This window comes from Prinia subflava, chromosome 4 (genome assembly GCF_021018805.1).
Source record: "Prinia subflava isolate CZ2003 ecotype Zambia chromosome 4, Cam_Psub_1.2, whole genome shotgun sequence".
Taxonomy (NCBI): Eukaryota; Metazoa; Chordata; class Aves; order Passeriformes; family Cisticolidae; genus Prinia; species Prinia subflava.
This window is the reverse complement of record NC_086250.1, coordinates 62302734-62317611: the sequence shown is the minus strand read 5'-3', so window position 1 is coordinate 62317611 and position 14878 is coordinate 62302734. Positions and strand designations below refer to the sequence as shown.

Here is a 14878-nt window from a genome sequence, read left to right as displayed (position 1 = left end):
TACATTCCAAGTATCTTTCTACATTTCTGAGACATAGATCTCCATAGAGCAAAATGTTAGGATAAGGCCATGCCTTGGTAAGTCCTATTTTAGCAGTTATTAGACAGAGTTCAGATGATTAGCTTGGATTTAGATATCACTGACACTTAAAATTAGGTGAATCACCCTTTATGTGTATATACGTAAATTTTGCTGTGTGTCTGTGGAACTACTGTGTTATATTCAGAGAAACTAAAATACAAATTCAGATAATTACCAAGAATCACAAAGTCAGTATCAGAACAGATGAACCTGTATAAATTAATCAACACAGGCTTTAATTCCAGATTAGGCTCTGCCACAATCATCTGAATCCCAGAATTTGTCCTGTTTAATCTCAAACAATGGGAGAAACTTTTCTCTGCAACACACTCTTTATTCCTTACATGCCATCATCCTTCTCCTCACGCATTCAAAGCAATCTCATGGCAGTATGAAACCACATTTCAGAGGTAATAAAATCCTGATATATATTTTTCCAATTTGTGCTTTACGTGTAGAATTGATAACTATTGTGGCAACTTCTCAGCCATGAAATGAGGGCAGATACTGCATAAGAAACAAATTCAGACACAGAAAATGAAAAAGTAGGAAAATTAAGTTATTCTTGCTATTAAGTATACCAAATAACAGATATGGTGGCCATCATCTTGACAAACACACCTAGCTGAAGTGTTTGAAGTATGACTCTGCTGCTTATGTTAGGAGTCCGACACTGAGATGAGTAACACAATCACATTCCATGGTGGAAATATGAAATATCAGTAATAATTACTTAGTCAGAACTAGAAAAAGTTTTTCCAGTTTGCTGTGGATACTGATGACCTACCATGTTGTGATCTGCATTTTTTTTCCCAAAGGTTAAAGATGCTCAAATTGTTTAACATTTGAAAATTATTCTGATATTTGAAAAATATCAAAAAATTATGAAAAAAATGCAAATGCTCAACAAAACAAAGGGAGGAAGCCAGTCCCTACAAACTCCCAAGCTGCAGAGAGTTATCACCCATCTCTTCTCAAAATAACTAGGAATAAATTCTTACTCATGTGAGATGCCTAATTCTCAAATGTTTTGAGAATACTTTGTGGATAACAAGCTAAATGTAGCCTAGAAGATCTTTTCTTCTATCTGGTAAAGGAGCATAATTGCATATTTCATAGTTGAATTTTGCACAAAGTATTTTCCAAAGCTTTGAGGTATATTTTTTCACCATTTGAAGAACAGAATGGAGAACCTAAAACAGTCTCTCTAGCTACTCAGCCTGGCACTGCTTAACAGGATCCCAAGAACCCCAGAAAGCAGGAAAAAGCTGCCTCATGTTCTCTCTTTGCTAAGTTTTGAAAGCAAAAGTAAGCCAAAGGAAGGCTAAAACCAGGGGAAATTCTCCAGGCTCCACAGGAGATTTTATTTAAACACTATGCTGAGATACTTGCAACTCTGCAGCTAAGACCACAAAAAAACCACAGGCCCACCTGTGTGACTACCACATCTAGCCTTTGCAATTCATCATGAAAAGCAATGCTTCATAGCTGTTATCTTTTATTATTTAGAGCAGATTGTCACATGGCATGTCATATCCATCATTTTGTGCAGACTCTCACAGTGAAAAAGAGAACAGAACATTTGGAACACGCTCTGTGAATGCTTTAATATTCTTTCAAAGAAAGCAGGTTCTGTTTGAATCAATCTCAACTGTTCTAGCAGTTATTCCACAAGGGAAATGTATACGTCTTCTTCTAACAGACTATGTGAAATTATCTGCATAGGAAGTGGAGAAACTCATTAAAAGGTTTTGGACAGATTTTTTACTAGTTTGTATGTTCCATACAAACTACATTTAAATGTTGATTTGGGAAAAAAACACCTGCCCTGAACAAGCTGACATTTTTTCCTCTTTTTTCCATTTTAATCAAGCACTGTGTGAGCAATCATTCATTATGAGTAATAACATTTAGTAGAGTTCTTCTTTGCCCCTAACGAGTCCCAAAGCGAACTCTGTAGTGGGGTCACTTCCACTGCTGACCTCAGGTATATGACTCCAGGTGCTTAAAACACACAGCTTTGACAAGAAATACACAGAGTTGCTAATTTTAAGTAAAAAAGGTCCTTACATGGAATTAATCTTTTTAAGTCTTCTATATAACATAGCATATAGCAACTCAACACTCCTGAGAGGCAGATTTTTCTTGATTTGAACTTATCAAGCAGAACTCACATTATGATTCTCTGGTGTATCTCTCCTATGCAGGTAGGAAACACCTTGCCTTCTTACCAAAGGCAAGGAAGCATCTTCATTTATACCAGCAAGAGGACAGGCAAAGCTTTCAGATACACACCGATCTCTTCACCTGTGCTAAATCACTAGCCTAATTTCAGAAGAAAGAGACCATCACTGCAATATCCATGTCACTAAATGGGAGGCTCAGTGTAATGTATGACAGGATTTTGTTTCTTTGCTGCCTAGATTCTCATTGGAGCAGTGATTGCCATGGGCTCAGCAGACCGAGATGGCCGTCTCCACCCTGGTGATGAGCTGGTGTATGTGGATGGGATCCCAGTGGCCGGCAAGACCCACCGATATGTGATTGACCTTATGCACAACGCTGCCCGAAATGGGCAGGTGAATCTTACTGTGAGGAGAAAGGTGCTACCCACGGGTGAGTGAAGGCTGGGAAAGGCAAAAAGGAAAACAGATCCCAATGCTGGCAGCACAAACCAGTGCTGTTTTTAAAAAATAGAGGAAATTAAAATGAATGTTTGTGTCATTTTGAGGAAAGAATAATTGTAAATATGTGTGCCTTGTTTCTCTGACAAAAATACTCTGAGTGTTGTTCCCTTCAGAAGTGGAAACATGCTGGCAACCCTGGTGTGGTGACCATAAGTGCTCTGGGTTTGTTCCATGCTGTCTTGGTCTGTGGTGTCTCCTCTTGTCCACTTTGGGGACTAAACATTCACCTAAGTTAAAGCCATTTGAGCTGAGTACGTCAATAAAAGAAAGGCTCAAAGACTGTTAACTGTTCAGGGCAGGATCTCATTTCACTTCTGTATGTGTTAAAAGCCCATTTCTGGTCTCACTGATGTCATCTGGAATGTCCCACAGAACTGCAATGCAAGCTGGCTGAAAATCTTCTGTAAGGCACAAGTGGCTCATAGGAATAGGGCCGGATTCTTCTGTCAAGCAGACACATTCAGAAAATGAACCTAAACCAATATGAAATACTTGCAGTAAATTAGATGTTTAGACTAGCTCAGTCTCAATTGCTGAAAAACATCAGGACCTTGAAAAATGTGTGGCAGCACCTATTAAAGTTTTAATGGAAAAATTTGATGACCTTCCATTACAACCTTTGCCTTGTTATGGAAAGCGTTTATTTAAGAACTTTTAAAACATTTGTGGTGAGTACACTTCACTGAGGTACCAGAAATGAGCAAAACCACATTGCCAGCCCGTCCTGTCCTCCGCCTGCTCGTGCCCCAGATCCACTGTCGCTGCCTGCGCCGTTCCCCTTCGCTCCTGTGCCAAAAAGCCGCCCTCCCACTCGCCCTCGTCCTGGCAGTCCCTGTCCCTCCATGGCACCGCAGCCCCCTGCCAGCCGTGCTCCTGCAGGACTGACTTTCTTCTGTTGCTGACTCCAGAGCCCTCCAGCCAGAAAGGTGCCCCCGCGCCCGGTGCGACGCCCCCTCGCAGCTCCCCCAGCGCGAGGAAAATGGCCAATAACCAAGGTAATGCCAGCCCTGCTGCAGTGCCAGCTCCTCTGCGGGGCAGCCGCTGTGCACACCGCGGGCAGGGCCAGCACAGGGCGGCCGCAGCCCTCCGTGCTGCCCGTGAAACTCCCAAGGGTCAGGGCTCCTGGGGCAGGCAGCGAGCGAGCTGGTAAAACTCCTGCAGGTATTCTTGGGCCTTGAGAGTGCCACACCGGGGAATGTAGCATGGAGCTCTTTAATGTTTAAGCGTTCCAGGAGCTGAACAGGGTTTTAATGTGGTGCGTTACAATATAAGCTTTGTGGAAAAATTTTAAACGAGTCATACTGGGCGTGACTGAAAAATGTTATATTAATACATGGGGCTAATTGATTTCATGGGTATTTCTCACTAGCACGAATGTATACAACAGAGGGATCTGGTGTTTTCCTCACCTGTCTGTAGCTGGTATATGCATCTTAGCCCTCACCTGGAATTACCATTTTGTACATATGCTTACCCAGATCTGGAACAGAAAATCACAATTCACAAGATATGGAAAACAATTTGATTAGGAAAATATGATTTTTGGAACAGCATGGATTAAAATGTCATTTTTTCACAGGCAGGAGCAAAATGTAATTTTTCTGATTAATAGCTATTGCACAGTTGACAGTTGAATAGCCGTTTAAGCTTTTCCTCTTTTATCATTTTTTTCTATATTTAATGGCATTCAGTTGCATTCTTTTATGGCCAAGCCAGCTCTTGGTCATTCTACAGGGTAAGAGAATTTCCTTTCTATTGCAGCCATACTGACATAAACATTATTCAGCTTTCTGAAACACAACAGAGCCAGAAAATGAGAATTCTCTTGTCATTGACTATGGCATTTAGCTGTAGATTTGGTACAACAACTCTTAGAGATTTTCAGGAGTTTAATAATTGTTTGTTTTTCTTCCTCTTTATACTCTCTAATTACTTTATTTCATAGTTGCAGAAGGACTGATAAAGGATACACCTGACTGAGAAAACAACAGCTTGTCCTTGGATTTTATTTTATTAATATATACACACACTGAGGGTCTAATTTGCAGACTCTCTACCTAGGATGTATTTGTATATGTAGGAGCTCCTCACATGTTCAGTAAAATTTCTCTGACACTCTTGTTGTTTCAAACAGAAAACATAATACTTACATTTATCTGAAAGTTCTGTATTAAAACCATCAATAAATGCTGATTTGTGTAAATAACTTAAGTCTGCAAAGAATATATATATTTTTTTTTCCCATCTGGAAGTGTAAATTTACTGTTTTCCATTGCCAAAATGCTCGCACTAAAAAATGTGTAAATCCCACAAGTTTTAACTTGTTTTCTGTTCTTGTTACTGTAGAGCAATACTAAAGTGTGCATGGACTCCTTTTTCACTTCTGCCCTTTTGAACTTGCCAAACAAAAGCATCTCCAAACCTTTTAATGACCGCTGCTTCTGCCATGACACCCTCAGAAAAGCTACTTGTGATCATTTTTCATTGTATAAAAACTCTGCTCTTTGAACATCTTTTGAACATGCTAATCAACTTGTAAGAAGAACATTATGCAGCTAATCCTAATTACTCTGTTAGCTCCTTGCTTAAATTCTTGTAATCCAAACACAAATAATTTTTTATTGGATTAGATGGTCACATTTTCCTCTTGATGACAGGTCCACCAGCAGACAAGGGAGTAGCACTTGGTAATGTTTTTTGCAATCCAGATAGACACTGTTCTTACTTTTCTTTCCTCTCTTGTAGCTAGCGTAGCAGTCAGCGTTCATGCTTGCTTTATCTGATTGCCCTTGAATGTTCTGCATAATTGTGTAGATTCCTGTCGCTCTGCATCTATTACAGCTCCTAGTTTAATACTTGGGGTAGTCTGGTCTGTAGACAGTCAGCTGTATTCATGTTGCGCTAGCAAATGTACTGTAAGTCACAGAGCCACCGAGCAAGTCAGCCTGTGACACTGGTGTGATCTGTGTTGTAGGAGAACCCTGCCCAGAGAATGGCAGAAGCCCAGGCTCAGTGTCTACGCACCACAGTTCTCCAAGAAGTGACTACACGACCTACGCCAACAGTAACCACGCTGCCTCCAGCAGCAACGCGACGCCGCCCGAGGGCTTCGCCTCGCACAGCCTGCAGACCAGCGACGTGGTGATCCACCGCAAGGAGAACGAGGGCTTCGGCTTCGTCATCATCAGCTCCCTCAACAGGCCCGAGTCTGGCTCCACAATTAGTAAGTGAATCACATTCTTCTGTATTTCTCTAAATTTGCCCCAAATTTAAAAAAAGAAAAAGTTAATTTAAACCTGTCTGCTAATAATTTATCACTGCAGAGATTTAAACTGAAGATACTCTCAGTGTTTATTCAGGGGCACTGTTTTTCTGTTTTGTCTTGGACAAAACCAAAGGTTATTCTGGCCTCTCAAGCTCTGTGCTTCACACATTTCTTTGACAATCAGAATAATAGAGGATTCACCCACAAAGTAGATTTTCTCTGTTACTATGTCTCAAAGAGACATACTCTGAGACATTATTGTAAGTAACAAGTAGAGTTATGTGAATAAATTATTCTCCTCCAAGCAACTGATTTAGACTTTTTTTTTAGATAGATCAAGATGAAGTTCAGCAAGTTGAAAAAAAGCTTAGATCACAGCAAACCCTATGACAACAGCTGTCCAATTATGGGACTGCAGAAGCAACTGGGAATTGGGAGAACTTGTTGTATGCAGGTGCAGAGAGAGTGATTTAACTGGGTGGAGTATAGACAGCATAAAAACTACAGCTGAGTACAGGGGATAGGTGTGTCTCTCTGTACTCAGTGGTACTCAGGTGGCAAGAACTGCCCTTAATAATTATAGCTCACTTTCTGTTCAGAAAAATAATTTTTTCTGTCGGTCAATTTTATTGCTTTAATATAGACATCAGGTGCCAGTTGAGCTGTCCTGGGTACATCTAGGGAGAGGTCAGACAGATGTGACATAGACCTACAGAAGACTCAAACCCAGGTAGTGGCAGCTGGAGGCACAGGGGCACCTTTGGAGCTTTCCAATGATATTTAACCCAATGAGAGATGAGCCCTGTGGAAGAAGGAAGCAAAAAAGGCTTTATGTTGAGAGACATCCACATGGCCCACCAAATAATGCCAACTACAGCTGGAAAACCAAGAGAAGTGAGAACATTTATAATTTTGCAAGTTGGAGCCTAATACAATGCTTTCCCTACAGAAAAATATGTTTTGAAGGAACTGTTCTTTTGCCTGAAACTGGTTCCTGACAAAATAAAATCATATTTTCAATGACAGGACCAAACATCACTCTTCTAATTTCATACATAAAAAGCAGCTAAGGGAGTGCTGGGAAAACCTTATCTCACAATAGGAAGTTATCTCAGAAAACTTTTTTGCAGTATTTCATGATTGTGCAGTTATTAAGAGTTGCTTTTTATGTTACCTCAGCTGAATTTTAAAACTTCATGATTCCTGGAATTAATATTGTAACAAAACCATAGCTAATTAGCCTCTTAGGACTCTGAGTTTTCACATTACTGAATGTAATAGCCAAAGAACTGGAAGTTCTTTGCAGAAGAGAACAAAAGAAAAAAAAATAATCCATTGAGGTACATACATGTTAATCAGTTAAGTCAGTCATGATTTCTTCAAGAAAATTATTTTATAAAGAGAATTTGTGGTTGGGGCAGATGGAGAGGGAAACAGGAGAAGCAGAGCAAGAGAAAGAGAAAATGCTCAAGCAAACAGAATTTCTGTGACTGGAATAGTCTCTTGAAGACTACAGACCCAGGTTCAAGATCCTGCCTTGCCTCTTACCCTCCAACATGTTCTTTCAGTACTTTTCTTTCTCACAAGCAACTATGTAAGTAGTCATTTTTGACACTCTGTTGAACGTCTCCAATAGTAAAGAGAAATGACAGCCTGCTGTGGAAGTGACAAGAGAATTTATTCAAATAATAACTACATTGAATTTCAGTGATCACAAAAAGTACCAAATCCTAAGTTTACAAAAAACAGCAGTGAACAAAAAATTACATTTTCTGTAGACAGTGACAGAAAAGAGAAGAAAATACCCTTTCTATATGAATTCTGTTAGAAAACTGTAGTAGAAAAAAATATCCTGACTATTACATCATCTGTCATCAGCAATGAAAACAATATAAAAATTATTGACTGTTTCTAGAGTAAGAGAGGTTATTTTTTTACTTAATATTTATTTGGGTGAAGTAATTTGAGCTTTATTAACAGGTGCATAGCCAGTAGATTGAGAGAATTATCCCCTTTTACTCAGCACTCACTGACATCTATTCAGAATACAGCATCTAATTTTTGGGCCCTTTGGTAGAAAACACAACAGGGAAACTCTCCTGAGGTACCTTTTAGCTTGAAACAACACAAAATCCTTTTATTGAAATGCACAATCAGGAGTAGGAAGCATACCAACAGCAGGAAACTATCAAATGGATAGAGGAAGAGCAATGTCCAAAATATATTTAGATACATAACTATCAGAATGTGTATCTGCACAGCACCATGCTAACAGCTTGATGGTTACTCCTCCTCATAGCAGCAATATGTTAATTGGGTGAAATGTTGTGTTCTGGTTCCAATGCCCCTTGTTTCAGAGGCAGTGCACTTGTTGCCAGCTCCTGTGATCCCAAGTGGAACAGACTGATGTTATGCAGACATGCATGCACAGTTAAATGTTAATGTTGTAATTGCAAAGCAATTCTGAAAAAATCAAAATGGGCAAAATAGGGGAGTATCATGGAGTGCCAGACACTATTAGGAGGAGCAGCTCCCAGGAAGTTCTCTCACTGGGAGCATCCTCAGGGCAAAGTGAAGAAGGGTTCCTTTGATTTAACAATGTTTATTTCAATATCTCTACTCCCTCCTCTACTTTCTTGCAAAAACAAAAGACTTGAGGTCTTGGAAGAATAAGTATCATCACCACTTTTACTCAGGAAGGCAATTAATTATGCACTGAAAGTATTTTCCTTGTCCTTGAAATCACACTTAGGATTGATAGTTTACAATCCAACAGACTATAACAGCTCTTGCTGAGTACAGGAGCAAGCACTTTGTGTCACTGGGTGCGTGTGCTTCAAGCACTGCTGAATTGAGGCAGTCATTCCAGCAAGGTTGCTGCTGGCTACAGAGCTGCAGGTTCATTATTTTGCTGCTTTGCAGTTGGCCTGAAGCTGAAGGGGTTGCACTAAATCTGACCTTCTGTTTGCCAGGAGAGTTTCTCTGTCTCTGAAGCTGTAGGATGATCCCATGAAGTCACAGTAGCAGTGCTCCAGCTGAGTCTCAAATCCCTTTCCACCCTCTGCTGAGGTGTGGGCTGCACTGCTCCCACTCAGCCTCTCAGGAGTGCTTCATGCTCATTCTGATCTGAGAATGAGCCATGAAAGGCTCTGGAGCTCCCAGAACTAGAGATTAAACTATTTTTCCAGGAGGTTTAAGGTCTTGGTCAGCTTTTCTTTCTATATGTTTTGCAAGGGGTTTGTTGTTACTGTTGATTTATTGGGCATGCCTTTGCCATGCAGTAATTTTCAAAATACTAAATGCTTTTTTTTACAATTGATGTAGACACAGAGTGAAGTCAGACTACAGCTGTAATTAGGAAACACACTATTTTTTCCCATTTTGTGATGGGCAGCACTGTAATAGCTGTCATTTTGATAAATTAACATTGAGTACTTTGGAGCCAGCCTTTAGATCTGAATGTGATTTTTCCTTACTGGTACTTGCTTAAGTATCCAGTTCTTGTGGCACACTTATTTTCCTGTGTCTGTAGTGGTAGGAATTTTGTTTCCCCTTTGTCAAAGCATTGCTTGGGATGTTCTCTAATCCAGCACAGGGGATTATCTTGCACTGAACTACAGTTCTGATGTGGGGAGATCAGGAGTGGAAAATGAATGACAAGGATTGAATGAAGAGATTTTACAGGGCAAGGCAGGGGCATAGAAAAGGTCAGCCATGCTTCAAAATTGTATCAGTAAAAGGAGATAAAATGGATAAATAAAGAGCTGTGCTTGAGTGGTATATCCAGGAGCAAGTCATTTTGCCTAGTGCAGCACGCAGAGGATCTTAGAGTGCTGAGAGATTAGGAAAAGAAAATACACCTGTCCAGGCTCCTGACCTATTTCTAACGAAAGGATTAGCTTCCACTGCCTCTAAAATATATTATTGCGCCTTCCCCTAGATCCTGTTCCAACATTAAAGGGGAATGTGGCTCTCATCCCTTCTCCACACATGAGAAATTACAGCTAAAATAGTTAAATTTAAATAATTAATCTATACTTTGCATTACATTTAGGGAAGGTTTTTTAGGGTATCAAGATAATTTCACTATCTTCAGCCTGTGGAAAAGCACTTGCAGATTTCTGGAGGTGGCCAGAATGAGATTTCTGCATGAATGTGTCCCAGAGTTTTAGGGAGTAAACTTTTAGGGAGTAGTCCTGGCCTAACTCATATCTTCCTGACACTTTTACTTTTTGTGTTTGGGATGAAGCTTCATCTAGAACAAATACTTGCCATCTTCTGTAAATCTCTTTACAATATAATTTCTTTAGAGGGAAATCATGTGTTGTAAACAGACCTTTTTAACTTCCAATGAAATTGGAAAATTGGCAATATTTTCAGGAATTTTACTGTAGCAGGTACTTTCAATTGGCACAGTTATAAAGTGTAAACAAACTGAAAATACAGGCCTAATCAATAAACAATTTTCAAAAAATAAAGACTGTACATAGTTGTTATGATCTTCCTCCTGCTTCGCAAAAGAGGAGTTGTAGATTTAATTTGCCCCTACACTGCATATGCCAGTGCCTGCTGGATTTTGAAAACATGATAAAACAGAGTCTAATGAAAGAAGTTTCTTTCATTTCTCAAAACATGCAGTCTTAACTAAAAAACATAAATCCAAAATAAGCCTCTGCTGACTGCAGAAAACAGCATTCTGAATAAGTCTCATTCAGCCCAGACTTTCTTTGAACTCCTTACAGTTTAGAGGTAAAAACCAGTTTATAGATCAGTGATGACTTTGTGATCTGAGTTGTTTGTGCAGCAATTTCACCTATGCTTTTCCTGGCTAAGATGGTGCTTAGGGACATCATTTTATGTGACCAATCTTCAAATTCTAAAGGATACAGAGCTTTGGAAAATAGGATGTCTGTCTACCCCACCTAGGACATTTTTGGAGCACAGCAGTGAAAACTCACCCACAGTGTGCGTCCCCTGTGGAAGATATTTGCAACTTGTGGGCAAGGAATCTGGATTCTCATTTCCATGAAGCTTTGATATTCAGATTTGAGCTGTTCTGCCTCTTCAGCTACAAAAGCACACTTTCTGAGTATGTTTAAGTGATAGTAAAACGTGCAGCCAGAAGAAATTTCTATATGATTTAGTTTTTCAAATCAACATAAGCAATTAGTCATAGTGAAATAACCTTAAGAGGTCAAAGAGATTTTTAATACCATCAAATCACATTGCTGCAGTTTGCAGGCATGAAATACTGACTTGTCTGTTTGATATTTTTTGGAGATAAATAATGGAGGATCTGCATTACTCCCCTCTCTAGATGATTTCTGTCCTCTTCTCTGTTTCTGAATACATCATTTGGGCCTACAGGTGCTGCTCATGTGTTTCCAAAGAATGAACACTGTGAGTTTTCTTAGCACAAACCCATCAAGGGAGCCAAGGTTTTTCTAATGATTCCACAGGGCTCACTTTGCTTTCATTAGAAATGTGAACTAAAGTCTATAAGTTCTTTTATTTTTCTTAGATCTTCAGCTTTCTAAGGTATGTGCACTCTTTCTGATTAACTTATTTGCCTGTGCTCTGCAAGCAAATATGCTCCATGTCATCACATAATGGGATGTTTCCATTGATAGATTCATTAATCTTATAAAGAAAAGGGATTATTTTCACCTGCAAGTATGCAGCATGCCACAGATTTCTATTTTTCAAGTAAATGTCACATAAAATATTCTATCAATATCAGGTAAATATTTTTTAGCCCTGATGGAAAGTCCACCATATTCAAGTTTTCCAGAATTTAGATTTTTCCATAGCAATGAAATTACAGGTGTTTATATTTAATATATTCTTCCAATTAAAATCTGATTTGCTGGAGCCTGCCAGTTGAATGAAAACTCTTGCATGTTTAGAGAATTGAGAATATAACAAATATTCATTTGATCACTGTATAACATTGAAAAGGACAGCTGGCTCAGGAAGGCTCATTTGCTTGGCTTACTGTCTATATCTCTTAAGATTAGAAAATATTGCGAGAATTTATCTGCCAGAGAGTTTTAATAGATAAAGCAGAGGTTTGATTATTTTCCCCTTAACTGATACTTTTTGACATTTAGCTACTATACTGAGGGGGGAAACTGGAAAGTTTCTGTCTAAAAAACTTAGTCTCGACAGTCATGCATAGAGGGACTTCATAGGTGTAAAAAAAATACTGATGTAAATCATAAAAGCCTTATATATGGTAATGTTTTCTTAGAATCCACTTTTTTAGCTTGAGTGTCTTTCAAATTAGGGGAAATTATTTTCATATTCAAAAAGCAAGAGGCTGATAGATCTATCAGTTTTGTTTAACTTATTCATCAGTGGTCTGGGTGAAAGGACAGGGTGTACCCTCAGCAAGTTAGCTGATGTTACAAAACTGGGAGGAGAGGCTGATATACCTGAAAGCTCTGCTGACCAAACCTGGGCAGTGTGGAGAGGTGGGGGGAGAGGAACTTCAAGAGGTTTGAACTGGCAAATGCAAGGTCCTGCATTAAGGGAGGAATGATCCCAGGCACCAGCACAGGCTGGGGCTGACTTGTGGAAAGCAGCTCTGTGGAGAAGGACGTGGGGGTCCTGCTGGACAACAAGCTGTCCATGAGCTGGCACTGTGTCCTTGTGGCCAAGGAGGACAGTGGTGTCCTGGGGAACATTACCAAGAGCAGGTGGAGGGAGGTGATCCTGTCCCTCTACTCAGCCCTAGTGAGGCCACATCTGGAGTGCTGTGTCCAGCTCTGGGCTCTTCAGTCATGAAAGACATGAAACCATGGGGAGGAACCAGTGAAGCACTAAGGGGTGAGTAGGGAACAGGAACATCTCAGAGGAAAGGCTGAGAGAGCTGGGCCTGTTCGAGCTTGAGCAAAGGTGGCTGACAGGGGCTCCTATCACTGCATACAAATATCTTAAGGGTGGGTGTCAGGAGAATAGAGCCAGACACTGAGCATTCAGAACAAACTGCAACACAGGAAGATCATTCTGAAAATATTCTTTCCTTTGGTGGTGGCTGCCCACTGGACCAGGCCCCCTGAAAGGTGGTGAAGTCTCCTTCTTTGGAGATATTCAAATCCATGTGACTCAATGCTGTGCTATTTGCTCTGAGTGAACCTGCTTTAGCAGGAGGTTGAACTGTGTGATCTCCAGAGGTCCTTTCAAACCCCAGCCTTTCTGTGTTTCTGTGATGTATGGGGTTATAAGCAGTATCTGTGTTCAGCAACTGCTCTGGGTTTGTGTACAGCTGACCCAAGTGTATGCACACTCAGGTGTGATGATACAAAATCTGTTCTCTGTTCTGTGACATGCAGGTGTGATAAGGATATTAATTTGAATCATGGAGGGCAAAAGTGGGTGATTTGTATCAAGTAAAAATATTAATACAGAGAAGATGTAAATTTGTGGTTATCAGTAAGTTTCTGAAAGCAGACCTTATCCACTTTATAAATGCAAAGATTTCTTTGAATCATTTTGTCTTTCAATTTTTTAATTTAATTGCTCTTTAATGAGCTAATAGATGATCATTGCACAATTAAATACCTTCTGGGAAAGCCTCAGCTGCTACATGCCAACTCTGGGTCAGTTTGTGCTGTAATGCTCTAAGTATCTGAGTGAGATTTAGGAGGAGAGATTAATGACTTCAAATATCATACAAACTTTGGTGCTCTCAGGATTCAAATCTTCCCCAAGTCACAAAATTTTGAAAAATACACTGCAGAAAAGTTACATTCCTTTGTAAGACTTTTTGTTAGATAAGGTTTCTGCAGTGTTGCTACTTTCTGCTAGATTATTTTGGGTCTAGGATTATGCTTTCTGTCTTGAAAGGATTTCTTTTATCTTGAGGTAGAAGTCCAACTATATCACTGCTGAGTATCACATTTTGCATGAGTTGATAGTACTGGAGAAAAAGACCTTTTATGTCTATTTTGAGAGGCTGTGTGGTTTGCATACATATAAATTCATGCTTAATAATGTCCCATATTTTCAACAGTTAAAAAATATGTATTAATCCTTGTTTACAGTAATTTTTCCTTTGAAGTCTCATTGTGTAGTGTGAGAGAACCAATAAATGAATTGTTCTGCCAAGGAGCAACTTGTTTTCTGCATTCACTTTTAGCGAAATCAATGGGTTTCTTGAAGAAAAAAAGCCACAAGTCCAAGTCTTTCTGTATAACCTCCTGCTATTAAATGCTGCTCAGGTAACTCGGTGTTTTGAAACGAGTGGATCAGATTCTCTGCAAGTCTCATCCAGGCACATGCTGCCACTCTTCAATATATACATATGTTTGGAGAACAGTTTGTGGCTAATTGTTAAAAGAGGCATGAATAGATTATTAAAAATTTTAAGGGTGATAGGAAACATCCCTAGTCAGGTGATCTGGGACTTCCTTTAAAAGGTTCCATCATTAAATGCTCTGCTTACATGCAATTTCAGGAGGGAAAAAAGTACTATATGTTAACAAAACCTTAATTAAATGCCAGACATGGAAGGTTTCTTTCCAAGAGGAGACCTGCCATGTTGGGAGAGACAAAGTAGCCACATAGCTCCTTGCTGTCCCTTTGCTCTGACCAGCAGCAGAGAGGATAGCACCTACAGCAGACAAGACCTTTCCCAGGTATTGTCTCAGCTTTCACAGCCAAGGTTTTCTGATTTAATCAGCAATGGGTCATCCCTGTAGGTTGGTCTAATCCCTTTTTGAATCCTTTTATTCTTCTGCCTCTCCAGAAGGTTGCCCCAAATTCTCTTTTGCAAGGTGTAGACAGTGAGTTCATGGACAACTCCTTTGAGCAGAGGCTATTTTCTGCTTCTGACTTCCATGTT

At 39.7% G+C, this 14878-nt stretch overlaps 1 protein-coding gene across 13 annotated transcripts in view; it reads left to right on the top strand.

The window, feature by feature from the left end:
• MAGI2 (membrane associated guanylate kinase, WW and PDZ domain containing 2) overlaps positions 1-14878 on the top strand; it is a 703046-nt gene that overhangs the window by 635050 nt on the left and 53118 nt on the right. For 9 of the 13 annotated variants that reach the window (XM_063396963.1, XM_063396959.1, XM_063396965.1 and 6 more), the window contains 3 exons: positions 2505-2697; positions 3677-3763; positions 5743-5991. In XM_063396963.1, the coding sequence (XP_063253033.1) occupies positions 2505-2697; positions 3677-3763; positions 5743-5991 (529 nt within the window). The remainder of the gene's footprint in view (positions 1-2504; positions 2698-3676; positions 3764-5742; positions 5992-14878) is intronic. The other 4 variants (XM_063396964.1, XM_063396971.1, XM_063396962.1 and 1 more) reach the window with 1 other exon arrangement.